Source organism: Rhodamnia argentea, chromosome 4, assembly GCF_020921035.1.
Source record: "Rhodamnia argentea isolate NSW1041297 chromosome 4, ASM2092103v1, whole genome shotgun sequence".
Taxonomy (NCBI): Eukaryota; Viridiplantae; Streptophyta; class Magnoliopsida; order Myrtales; family Myrtaceae; genus Rhodamnia; species Rhodamnia argentea.
Window position 1 is genome coordinate 9505936 of NC_063153.1, and position 13504 is coordinate 9519439.

Sequence of the window (13504 nt, forward strand, 5' to 3'; positions counted from 1 at the left end):
CTTAAAATTTATCATACTCAAGATCTTGAGAAGCACATGTGCATACCTGACCGGGGTCTTCTGGGAATATACAACTCCTCTCTCTTTGAACCTAAACAATTAGAAAAGTAACAGGTTCTAAGTTATTCTACTCAGCAAAGATCTGATAACCTATCTGCAAATACATGCACGTGCATTCACTCCATACATGAGAGAGAGAGAGAGAGAGAGAGAGAGAGAGAGAGAGAGAGAGAGAGAGAGAGAGAGAGAGAGAGAGAGAGAGAGAGAGAGAGAGAGAGAGAGAGATTGATTTCGGCGCACATCTTTACACGAGGTGATATTAGATTTCAGGCTCCAAACACAACTTTAGCCCCTAATCGCGGAAGATTTATCATTGTAAGGCACATGTGACCGAGTTACATGGGTAGCTAGTGTGACATATCCTTTAGTTGGGTAATTGTTATCTAATGTTAGACCATTTTGCAGCTCCAGTCTCATCCACATTTTCCGTTTGAATTCGATAATGATTCTAGCACATGACAATAAACTTCAAACCACCCTTGTGTTAATTTTCATAAACTTATATAACTACATTCACCTAAGAGCCTACAACTATATCCATTCGATAGTCTATGTACATAATCTACATTGTTTCTTCCTAATGTTTATTGTCCTTGTGTAATCCTTGTCGAATGCGCCTGTCATGTGTGCTACAATGATATGTTGGAGATGATTGTATCTCCATAAATGGCAACACTTCTTCCTATCAATGTTACCAGCTTTTTCATGTGGTCCTGGCCATAAGGTAAACTATGAATCTTGCGACACGACTGGGGTGCGCCAATTCTACTATTGAACCGTAACTCGATCTGCCTCTTACATTTCCCGATGTAGTGTTCGAAGCTTAGGAGAACATGGAGCCCATGAAACCGTTGAAGATGTACATGCACGGTGGTACGTTTACTAGCGTAGGATCAAGACTTGACAGGTAAAAGAGGTTATCACGACACAATACTGAGTTCTTGATATCCATTTTGATAAGGGTTGTACATCTCATCCTTTCCCGCTGATTTTCTATCCTCTTCTTTATAGGGCGGTTCCGAGTACATCAAGAACATCATTTTCGAGTAGATCATGCTCGTGCAAGCCGCGAATTCCATCATCACAAACCAGTTTTACAGTGATTCACCATATCACCAAACTTCGGTAAGACATGTGAGATGCTTACCTTGATCACGCATAGTCTGTTAAGTGTCAAGAACACAAACAAATTCCACTCACTCACAAATTCGTGCAGTAACATTTTGCTGAACCACATCTCCATAACATCATCTTCTGGAAAGCCACTCTCCAATTTCTGCAAGATTGCCCAAGGATCAGCTGCCTTCACTGTACCTCGAGTGCCATGCTTATAACGATGTTAGAAAAATATCCAACTCATGTGTGGCATAGTCGGCGTTAACGTGGATAATTCTTTAATTTTTTTATATATTTTTCTTGTTCTTTCTCGCCTGCCACTAGAAAAAAAATTAATAAAAAATAAAAGAAAATATAAAATAAAAAAAAATTGACTTCACTGAGAGAATGATTTCTAGCCGTGGCACGTAGGACACAATCGTCCTTAGCGATTTCCTACCAAATTTAGCCTGAAGGATTACATTGGCAAATCGTTAATAGGTTTAGGACTGAATTGGCATATGTACAATAGGTTTAATACTTTTTGGGTAATTTTTTCAATTTGCTCCTTTCCAGATGGAAAGTAATCTGAAAATCTTGATCTTTTGACAGTGATGAATAATCACTATTAATGTGGTAACCTATTTCACTATCCTTGCACTTGTAACGAGCGACATTCTTGTATGTTTTGAAAGGACAATTGGAATTTGGAAGGCACATAACAGGATGATCACAAAATCAACGGCTCAGATCAACCTATGGAACTAATTGATGCAAACTACATAAGAAATTAAGACATATCTCGTTTTATCACGATGCAATGGGATTTGGAGAATGCCACTAAGGTAATTCAAGATATGGTGTCATATCCATACTCATTCGGACAATGTGCTGTTTCGGCGGGGAAACCACTTAAGCTTTCTCCTTTGGTGCCTGCGTTGGATAGCAAATGAGGATTAGATTTTTTTCTTGTTATAAGTGTAATAACAAATGCTGGGATTTTAACTACCTAAATAATTTTACAATCCCACCTATAAATAAAAACCTTAGGAAGATGTTTAGGACAACACCCGAACATCTCTCCATCACCCATTTCATTTGTTCTTGTCTTTTTTTTGTTGGCCAAGAAGGTCGCTTCTCATCTTAGTGTGAAAGATGGTGAGTGTCATAAATCAATTTTTTTTGGGTATTTTCGGTTGGTATAGTCTCTACGACCGCTGCAATTCAATCAGTCGCAAAAATTCGATACAAAGAGAAAGTAAACTCTTAATTGTTTTTACTCCTACAGTTTCGTTGATTTTACATCTACAACTCCATTCATTGTTAAGCCCAGATTGGACATTGTCTCAAATGAGGTTCAAATAGGCCCTGAACTCACCGATCGGCCAAATCTTCGCTAGTTAGGAAGCACTTTTGTGAAATGCAAGCGACATGCACGTTATGGCTAGACAACGAGGATTTTTGCCGGCCGTTGAGGTCGAACCCTTATTTGAGACTAGGTTGGACACTTTGGGGTTCCATTTGAAATAAGTCGATTTTAACTCTCTTTTAAAGAAAACAACCACAATTCAGACCCTTTTTCGAAACTTTTCCCTGGTGACAGTAATTTGTTTGTCATGCCACTTAACAAAATAAAATCTGGTGACACTTTTGAGTGTATTTAGCGTTTCTCTTCCCAATATCTAAGTCAAGTCGCGACTCCTCCCGATACCCTTTGAATCATGCCAATTTTTCTAATTTATTAGTCACTTCCTCAGCCAAACTTCAAAAGCTGTTTTGGTCACGCAGGGATTCGCAGCTGCGATATACTTGGTCCTCTTCACTGCTTTGTCAACTTTGCTAAGCCATGGAATTGTTGCAGCATCGCCCACTTACAATGTGGCAAACTATGGTGCAACAGGAAGTGGAGTCAATGATGATACTCAAGTACAAAATTTTTTTCTCTCCTATTGAAAAAAAAATGTGTTTTTGTTCTCATCATTTCATTGTTATTTAAATTGATTTGTTCTTGTCTATTTTATGATTTCCTTGTCGCATTTCTTAGGCGTTTGTGAAAGCTTGGGAAGATACATGTGGAGACAGTGGAGCACAAGGCACACCAACTTTGGTTGTTCCTGGTGGGAAGAAGTTTCAACTGTCTCCTGTCTCTTTCAAAGGGCCGTGCAAGTCTACAAGCATTATCGTTCAGGTAAGACACGAAATCACTAGGAAATTGTTAGGCGAACTCGTTCGACAGTCGACAATGTTATAGTCGAAATCAAGAGCAAACGTGTGAGGTTCTCCATTGTTTTTTGTCGTGTCATCACATGCGTCAAATTGCTTCTCAAACTATTCGGCTAGATCTATTTCGTACGACGAATTCACAAGATATGAGTCCGATCCAAAGAGGATGGCTTGGTTGAGTACATCGAAAAGAGCTTACTTTCCACATATTACTTTCCTCATTTTAGGGTAAAAGAACTTCATTTCTCGTCAATTTTTTTTAAACACTAAATTACGTATTTATCTAACAGTTTGAATCTATTACATTTCTAAGTTTGAGTAATCAATCATCACTAATAGTCTTTTCCCTATGACCACCACTTCCTTGCTCCAAAGTCTTTTCCCTATTGCCACCACTTCCTTGCTCCAAAGCATACCATGATGTACATGATTATCTTTTCTTGGAGAACAGATTGATGGAACTTTGGTTGCTCCTAGTTCACTAAGCGGATGGAAAGGCTGCCCGGATAGCTGGTTGGTTTTCCAAGACGTGGCCAATCTCAATGTCCACGGATCGGGACAAGTCGACGGCCGTGGCTCACTTTGGTGGGGTAGAGCTCAGGTCAGTCACCACACATCATCCCATATACATAAGTGTGATGTCAATACATAAATAGGCATAAGTTCAAGGGCTAATTACATAAATAGTCCCAGAACTTTGATCCAATATGCAATATGGTTCTTGAATTTTTAATTTATTCAATGTGGGCCTTGAACTTTAGCTTAATGTGCAATATGGTCTTTCAACTTTTAATTTGTATAATGTGATCCTCCAACTTTTGGTAAATATTCAATATAGTCCTCGAATTTTGTGAAAATATCCAAGGTTATTTGTCCATTAATTCAAGTTCGAGGACAATATTGAATATTTTTATATAATTCATTGATTAAATTGAACATGTACCGAAAGTTCGGGGATCATATTGAGCAAATTAAAAGTTCGGGGATGACATTACACATCGGATCAAAGTTCGGGGACTATTTGTGTAATTTTCCCTAAGTTTGACATTGCTTTTCACCGTCAATTATTTATACAATCTAAATAGAGTTATGATTTTTCATCTGCAGGAATCGACGGGCTGCAAGACTAGACCAATCGTAAGACAGACATTATCTAATGCTTCAAAGCAATTCGAGATTCTTTTTTTCTAATTAGCCAATATAATGGTGGATATGGGAACATGATGACTTCAACGATGTTCTATATCTCCACGGATCTAGGAACTTTTATTTGCATCGTGCTATTCGGCCATATCTTTTCAAATTCGTTCTGTGGATGACAATAACAAGAGAAAGTATGTTTGCAGGCCTTGTTCTTTCAGCATTGCATCAATCTAGTGCTAAGTGGACTGCATCACATCAACAGCCCTAGGAACCACATCGCCATCAGCGGTTGTGATGGTGGTACCATCTCCAATCTCCAAATAACTGCACCCGAAACTAGCACCAACACAGATGGAATCGACATTGCTAACACCAAACACCTCGACATCCACGACCTTAATATTCAAACAGGTAAATAAAGCTCTAACTATATTACGGTAAGTGTTTCTTCGAACACGGTGATGATCTGTCGCGTCAATGCTATGCGATACGGGGGATGACCGTATCGCTATAAATGGACAAACCAGTTACATCAATATCACCAGAGTATCATGCGGGCCCGGCCACGGCATCAGGTCGGTTATCATGTTACCAGTATAGTCGAGATGCGCCTAGTGGGATCTGAACTAATAGTTAGGATACATACATTTCAAAAGCTGATGCATTGTTCTCTATGCATGTATAGCATCGGAAGCTTAGGCGCACACGGAGCCCACGACACGGTCGAAGAGGTACAAGTGCGGAATTGCAACTTCAAGGGATCTACGAATGGAGCGAGGATTAAAACTTGGCAGGTGATCATGGGCTCTACCTTAACCGAGAATGATGATAGATCTCAAGGAAGAACCAACCCGATTACATAGACCTCTTACGCTTCTTCTTTTGGCTCCCCGCTAACCTATTCATGCAGGGAGGTTCGGGATATGCCAAGAGCATTGTTTTCGATAACATCACGCTCAACGCGGTGGACAATCCGATCATCATCGACCAATTTTATAGCATCAAAGCAGCTCAAGAGAATACGGTAATCTTCGCGAGGAAACTACAAACGCCGTTGACTGTAACACAGCAAGCTAAAGAAAGAACAGTATACAATGTTCTTCGTTATTTACCGAGGCAGGAGCGCCTCTCGAGTAAAAGCTTCCACGACCCCGTTAACCATACGTGAGATTTCTGTTTATGCAGGCATCGAGCGTAGTGGTGAGCGACGTGACGTACACCAACTTTCAAGGGACTAGTGCTTCGGATCAAGCCATCATACTCAACTGTTCCGGCGTAGGTTGCTCGAAGATCACATTGGAAAACATTGACATCACATCGTCGACACCCGGAAAGACAGTCACCGCCTCATGCGAGAACGCCCATGGATCGGCTACATCGACCACACCTCCTATCCCTTGCTTGCTTAGGTAGTTGCCAAAGCACTTGAGCAAGTTGCGGTTTGCAAACACATGTAGACTTACGTCTTCATTAGTTTATGATGGTTCCGCCGATGTCTCCCCATTTTCTCAAGCAAATTTTCAGATTGAAATATTTATGAGAATTCGAATCAGTTGATATAAGATGATGATGATGTTTATTTTCATGTCATTTTTAATAAATAAAAAAAAGGAAGGCTTTTGTCGATAAATCAAATTGACATAAATGAGTCATAAGTAGTCTTGACGATTTGCGCGTATAATACGAAGTCTTGATACAGTATGTGGTGTGTACATAAGAGAAATTCACGTGGTCGATAACATTTCTACACCATTCAATTTGAAACATGTTATCTATAAACTTTGACGAAATTTTCGTTATAAACTCGCTTAATTCGTCGAATTCGTTATTTTCGCCACGAAGGAATGAAATGTATGGCATATAGTCTGCCTCTTTCTTTTCAAACCAACCCTCGTCAGCCGTACTAAAAAAAGGGTAGCCGGCAAGTGGGACTTTGGCCGGCTACTTTAAGGAAAACAAAACAAATATGTATACAAGGAAAAAAAGAAAAGAATAAATAAATAAATTCGAAAGGCATTAAAATTGTTAACGTTAGTGCCGGTCGTGCCACGAAGAAGATCCCTTCCACGTCAGCGGTTTCAGGCCAAAATTGGCGGAATGAACTCAATTGGCAAGACGTGAAAAAGGTTTAGGCGCTCAATTGGCCATATTAAAAAGTTTATGACCGAATTGGTAAAAGTGTAATAAATCTACGAATTTTTCGATAATTTTCCCCATTTGCAATGGCCTAATGAACAAACCTCCCCCCCCCCGCGGCAAAAAAAAAAAAAAGCTCTCCCCTAGGGTTTCTTTGCCTCTTCTGCCACCGTCGCCACCCTACTGAATGAGACCTCCTTGAGGGAGAGAGGGCACGCTCCCCTCCCCCCCAGCCTCTTCCGACGGCGCTCCTGTCCAACTCCCGTTTCGTCCCCCTCCCCCATCTTCAATTCTTATTTGTTTGTTTTTGTTCTTCTCTTTCTTCTCTATTTTTCAGGTTTCTTTGTCGATTTAGTGGATGACGCAATCGACATTTTCCAAGGAAGTGAGTTTTGAAGATCGAAGCGTGAGTATTTCGGAAGAACCTGCTCTTTCCGACTTTGGGTGCTTGCTCTAGATGGTCGAGCACTCCACAAGTAGTTAAGGTTTGTTTGTTGCTGTCTTGAGCAATTAGCTTATCTCAAATTGATTTTGTGATCAACTGCTATCTATTTTGTGGCCCTTCTATCCCAATCTAGAGCTAGATCTAGATCCGGGTATTCTTTTATCCCGATCTAGAGATAGATTTGGGATTTACAAGACGTTTTTTGTGTTCCTTCGACATTTTGGTGTTGTTATGATCTTTATATGGTGATGGTGCTAGGACATCGAACCTAAGCACGCACCGTCTCTTAGCAAAATCGTATTTACTGAAGAGGAATTTCTTGACGTGTGTTCATCACTGATGATGATGCGAGATTTGGTAATCAGCCTCCATATGGATTTTGATGCTACAACAGATCCGTCGAATGGGCCAGTCTCAACAAGCAAGTCGATTCACTTTTCAGATTTTTCTCGTTTTACTTGCTTTGTCAGATTCGGATTTTGTCTTGGGTTCATGTACTCCTTTTATCATATGAAATGAAAATTTTCATTTTGACCCAAAAAAAAAAAAATGGCCTAGTGATGGGTGGACTGCATATGACTAAAGTTCAAGGGTTACGGTGCTATGACTTTTAGCAAAAGTGGGATAAGTTTAAGGATAATTTGTGTCATTTTTACATATATGTATGGCAGTTAATTTTACAATTAACCACCACTTTCCAAAAGTCACCACTTAGTAGAAAGTACATTCAAGAGCACGTCAAGTGATTATAGATATGATTATAATACTACACTTAGATAAGAATATATGCTCATAATTGAATTGGAGATCTCTACATATGTTTTAACAAAACATGTATAAACTTATGTAAATGTATCAGGGTGTAGGAAAGATTCAGGTCCATCCACATGCTTTTCCTCATGATTACAACATTTTGGGAAAAGGAAAATTGTTGAGTCTGATTCATCAGTTTGACTGGTGAATTAAGTTCAATCAACTACAACAAAGAGAGCTTTCTTTCGCGCGCCGCTTATTCTTAAGCTCTTGATTGGCTACTCAGTCTTAAACACATTGAGATCCCGTCGCTCGACCACCATTGAAAGAAAATAGACAAACAGTTTGTGTTTGCACCGAGCGCGCGGCTATACTAAGTCACCAGACGGCACGAAATGAATGTGGCAAAGATTTGCTTCGGCGCTTTCGCAAAGGCGCGATCGGAAGATACTCGTAAAAGGGAAGAGTTGGAGTTGCCGAGTTTTCTTGCTCGACTGAAATGCACTTGCCTGACCAAAGAATAATAATAGTTTTCGAAAAGGAAGGACTACGATTATCATCTTATGAAATGGGATTAGCTTTAGTGGAAATTTAGGCATGCCCTACGAACAAAGTCTTGAATGTTCACCTACTAAGCTTTGGGAGCCAAAACCGAACACGACCTCCACCTACTGAACCTTCGACCCGGCATTCTACCCTTGTCGAATCAAAACGTGCAAAAGGAGAAGAAGTCACTAAATGCATGGGGACAAAAAGAAGAATAGAAGAAACAAAAGGAAGCATGCGTCTGCCGGGAGTCGAACCCGGGTCTATTGCTTGGAAGGCAATTATCCTAACCGTTGGACTACAAACGCCCGTTGTTGGCGGCAAAATGCAGAAAAATTAACTTAACATGACTATGACAGAAGTTAGTTGCCGACATGCACATGCAGGGAATATGCCTGCAAAAGATACGTTGCCTTTGTGCAATTATTATTGTCCTTTCTTGTGTTTCAAAAGACTTGCCGACCGGTCAGCGCAACTTAGGTTTTTGCTTTATTTGAGAGTAGCACCAGCCAATCAACCATCATCTCTCCTTCCTAGGTTGCTTCATTCAGGAGTGGTGTATTCTTTCTCAAGATCTATAGTTGAACTCCGAACCTAGTATCACTATGACTCCGTTTGTTTTACGAAAAATGGATTAGCTGAAAAATATTCTCTTAAAAATGATGACCCATATCGCCAGAAATAATTAGTTAATGAAAGAAAGTTTCATTGTGGACAATAATTTATGTCTAAATATGTTAGTGAACGATGAAAAAATTTTCCATTCGTTCATTTTTCTAAGCGATATGAACGATCATTTTTTTAAATTTTTTTTTAAATCGTTCATATTCCGCAAGACAACAAAGCTTAAATTAAAATTTCTCCCTCTTTTTGAAAGCCCCAAATTTTAAAAAAAAAATTGCCAATAATAATTTTCTGTGCATAAAATGTACTAACCTGTGGTTCTCAAGGGGAAAACGAAGCAAGATATGTGATTTAGTCATGACTCGGGCCTACAAGCGAAAAGATCATATGCATTGCCAAAATACAAAAGCAACTTTTACAATTGTGAAAATGGCACATATAATTCTTAAACTTTTAATTTATTAAGTGTGATTCATGAATTTTTGGAACATTTTTATTGTGGTCCCTAAACTAGTAAATCTAATGACTAGATTGAATAGAAGGACATGATAGTCCAAGATCCAGATTGAACATTTACTACATGTTCGGAGACAACATTGAACAAAATTACAAATTCATAAACGAACATTGCACATCGAGCAAATGCTCTCAGAGACGACGTCGAATAAATTAAAAGTTTGGAGAGTAAAATCAAAATTCCGAGACCATTTTCATAACTATCCCCGTTTGTGATTCCCACCAAAAACTCAACTAAACTCCCCGTGATTGGCACCAACTGCAGACAAACAGAGAACCTGGGAAAAGCAATTCGAAACCACACGCATGGGCCGTAGGGCCCCAAACATCGCCATCCTTAAACAAACCTCTGTCTGAAAAGCCCAATTCCTCCAGACACACACCTTTTCATATTCCCAAAAAATAAATCAAAAAGGAAAAAAAAAAAAAAAGGAAAATTGTTTCATCGTCTTCTCTCTTTCTCTCCGAAAACTCTCAGATCTCCACTTCCCCCATTTCGACAGCTGAATCTGGTTCTGACCCTTTCCTCTCAAACCTACGCCCCGGCCCCCTGCTTATCCTGCGCACACCCCCCAACCTCCCCCTCCTCCTCCTCTACCAAGTCCTCCTCCTTCGCTAGCCGAGATGGGCAAGGGCGGTTCTGGTTCGGGGTCGCTGAGCGACGGCGTGGTGAAGAAGATCCTGCTCTCCTACACCTACGTGGCCATCTGGATCTTCCTCTCCTTCACCGTCATCGTCTACAACAAGTACATCCTCGACCGGAAGCTCTACAACTGGCCCTTCCCGATCTCCCTCACCATGATCCACATGTCCTTCTGCGCCACCCTCGCCTTCCTCCTCGTCAATGTCTTCAAGCTCGTCGAGCCCGTCACCATGTCCCGCGAGCTCTACCTCTCCTCCGTCGTCCCGATCGGAGCCTTGTACTCTATCTCTCTCTGGCTCTCTAATTCCGCCTACATTTACCTGTCCGTGTCTTTCATTCAAATGTTGAAGGCCCTCATGCCTGTCGCCGTGTACTCGATCGGGGTCTTGCTTAAAAAAGAGAACTTCAAGACCGACACTATGGTGAACATGCTGTCGATCTCGTTCGGGGTGGCCATCGCGGCCTACGGGGAGGCCAAGTTCGATACCTGGGGCGTGATTCTCCAACTGGGTGCTGTCGCGTTCGAGGCCACGAGACTGGTCATGATCCAAATCTTGCTCACTTCGAAGGGAATCCAGCTGAATCCGATCACCTCGCTGTATTACGTCGCGCCCTGCTGCTTGGCGTTCCTGTTCGTGCCGTGGATCTTCGTGGAGTACCCCGTCCTGAAGGAGACCTCGAGCTTCCACTTCGATTTCGTGATCTTTGGGACCAACTCGTTGTGCGCTTTTGCTTTGAATCTGGCTGTGTTCTTGCTTGTCGGGAAGACCTCGGCCTTGACGATGAATGTGGCAGGGGTCGTGAAGGATTGGTTGCTGATCGCCTTCTCTTGGTCAGTCATTAAGGACACCGTGACGCCCGTGAATCTGTTTGGTTACGGGCTGGCATTCTTGGGCGTGGGGTATTATAATCATGCGAAACTGCAGGCTTTAAAGGCGAAGGAAGCACAGAAGAAGGCTTCGCAAGCGGATGAGGAGGCGGGAAGGTTGCTGGAGCAGAGGGATGGAGATGGAATGAGGGAGAAAAGAGATTCGCAAGCCTAATTTTTGATCGAATTTAGAGGATAGTTGAATATTGAGTCGAGTATGGAAATAAGTTATCAGGGAGTCTTGGAGGATACAATTGGTTAGGAGGAAGGGCAAGTGAATTGAGTGTCATGTCTCTCAATTTCCATTTGCACCATTTGGTATGTGGCATTTACGTTGTTGTCCGTGTCATCTGCTCGTTAATGATGTCTTGTACTTGTGGCAGGGTCAAGATTCATGTCTATTGCTTTGATGTGGTTATGTGCTTTACTTGAGTTGAAGAATCTCAATGGCCTGCTAGATTTCCCAGTTTCCCCTTTTGTTCTTCATACTAGCATTGTAGCGACTTTTACTTATTGAGTTCAGTGCTTATTGACTCTTATGAATTTTCTATGTATGCGATTTCTTTTGTTAAGTTTCTGGATTTGGGATATATATTGTGTCTTTGATTTCACTGTCCTTGACTCTTACTTGAACCCCGTGAGATATGCATATGTATGTCATTGTTGGTACTTTTTGAAGGTCAAGCCTTTACGGATTATCCGTAACTGATTGTCACTGGTTGTTGCAGACACTAACCTAGGCACACTTTTAACTCCTGGTGATGGTAGATATCATCAGTTTAACATTATGAATCCACCAGTTTTGTGACCATTCTTCCTTTGCTTTCCCTATAATTTTCATGAATAATGAGATGCATATTTTGTTAGGAGATCTGTGATCGCTACGTGGGTGAGTAGATTTCACTCATTTGCATTGACATATGATGGAGGAAAGGAATTTGGCTATCATTTCACATTCATTCTGCACTTTCCTGTAGGTATATTGAACTAAGATATAGTATGGAGTTTAAGTTCAAAATGTGAGTGTGCGAAAATAAAAGCTGCCCCTGAGACTTGGCAAATGATTTAACTGGCACCCTTCTAGCATGTGGAGCAATGCTTGACCAGCCTGAATTATCTGTACGTCAAGTCTCGGTTTGGCAGAATTCAACTTAGAGCAGATCATTCTCCATGAAAACTTCCTTTTTGTGTAAGTTTGTTCTATAGTTCACGTTCCTTGTCTTAGCAGGGATATGGATTCTCAAGAGGTAAATTAGCAGATCATGACCTATCATCCAAAAACTGACATTGGTTGCTGAGAAGTCGCTACTAAGATTTTCATGTCAACGCGGATGAAGTCTCATCTAATGATCTCAAATGCATAGCGTTCTAAATTTGCAGCCTCATTGGTGGATGAGAATGAGATGTAGTAAGTAGCTTGTGCTTGTGCAATATGCATTGTTTTGATGGACTGTTGTGAGCTCCTAACTTTCGAGCTCCTAACTTTCGATCATCTGAGTAGTGCAGTTCATATGTAGCAAAAACTAGAGGGAACTGCATCAAGCTCAATGTGGCAAATGAATCTCTGTTAAAGCATGTGTCTGCTTTTCACGACCTGCAAACTTTGTTGCCCTACCTTGATGTTTGGATCCTTCATTTATCTGCCCTTGGTCAAACGGAATGAGTTCTTTATCGGCTCGACAGTGGATCAAATCGAAGACAATGTGAATGTTGTTGTGTTGTGTGTTGCGGTTTGTCTATTCCTTCAGGTCAGCGGCAAACTAAAGAGCAAGTCTCGAACTGGTGCAGAGTTCTCTAAACGTGATGATTCTTGCCTTCGAATCCCATCCTCAAAGAGGAGAGTGCATTTGTTGGTACCTCTTTCTACGGTGGATTATTCTCTCGTCTCAATAAATTCAACTTTTAAGACTGTTGCTGCATGGGGACATTTATAGAATTTTAATTTGGCAAAGGAATTTCTTCAAATAAGCAAAGTGAATATTTTTTTTTTTTGGTAAATAAAATGAGCATTTATTTGTTTTATTAACTTTCCTTGTGACAAAAAAGTTACCGAGCATTGTAGAAAATAAAACTTGACAATTCACTTTGTAAAGTCGATTGATCCAACAACCTATTATTCCTTTCCTTTGCTTGAGATCTAAATATAACGATCTATGTTGTTCTGTTAAAGTATTGTGATTAAGATTATACCTCAATGACACTTAAAGTTTTTAAAGTCATCACAATGGAGCATTCTATCACGGGCCGATACTTGAGGGTAGGGTCTATCCGAGGATCGCTAGAGTACCTAGTGATAGATACTTGAGGGTAGGGTCGATCCAAGGATCGCTAGAGTACCTGAGGTGTAGAGAGAGAGTTTTAGAGAGAAGCTTTGGGAGGAATGCTTTTGTATTTCTTTATAGATTCTCTCTCGAATGATCAAATAAAGGGAGGAACACCTCTTTATATGATA

General features: G+C 40.7%; 2 protein-coding genes and 1 non-coding gene across 3 annotated transcripts; 2 read left to right on the top strand and 1 right to left on the bottom strand.

The window, feature by feature from the left end:
* Positions 1-1970: 1970 nt before the first annotated feature.
* LOC115753729 (probable polygalacturonase At3g15720) lies at positions 1971-5934 on the top strand. Its single transcript, XM_048278007.1, has 9 exons — positions 1971-2000; positions 2944-3081; positions 3200-3343; positions 3830-3979; positions 4725-4920; positions 5003-5096; positions 5207-5315; positions 5432-5545; positions 5707-5934. Exons 1-9 carry the CDS (start codon positions 1971-1973, stop codon positions 5932-5934), a joined length of 1203 nt encoding a protein of 400 aa, XP_048133964.1.
* A 2703-nt stretch (positions 5935-8637) lies between these two features.
* TRNAG-UCC lies at positions 8638-8709 on the bottom strand. The gene has a single exon. It is a non-coding gene; the product is annotated as a tRNA-Gly (tRNA).
* Positions 8710-9983: 1274 nt separating this feature from the next.
* LOC115753737 (probable sugar phosphate/phosphate translocator At5g25400) lies at positions 9984-11622 on the top strand. The gene has a single exon (XM_030692504.2). It carries the CDS (start codon positions 10166-10168, stop codon positions 11225-11227), a length of 1062 nt encoding a protein of 353 aa, XP_030548364.1. The 5' UTR covers positions 9984-10165; the 3' UTR covers positions 11228-11622.
* The last annotated feature ends 1882 nt before the right edge of the window (positions 11623-13504 follow it).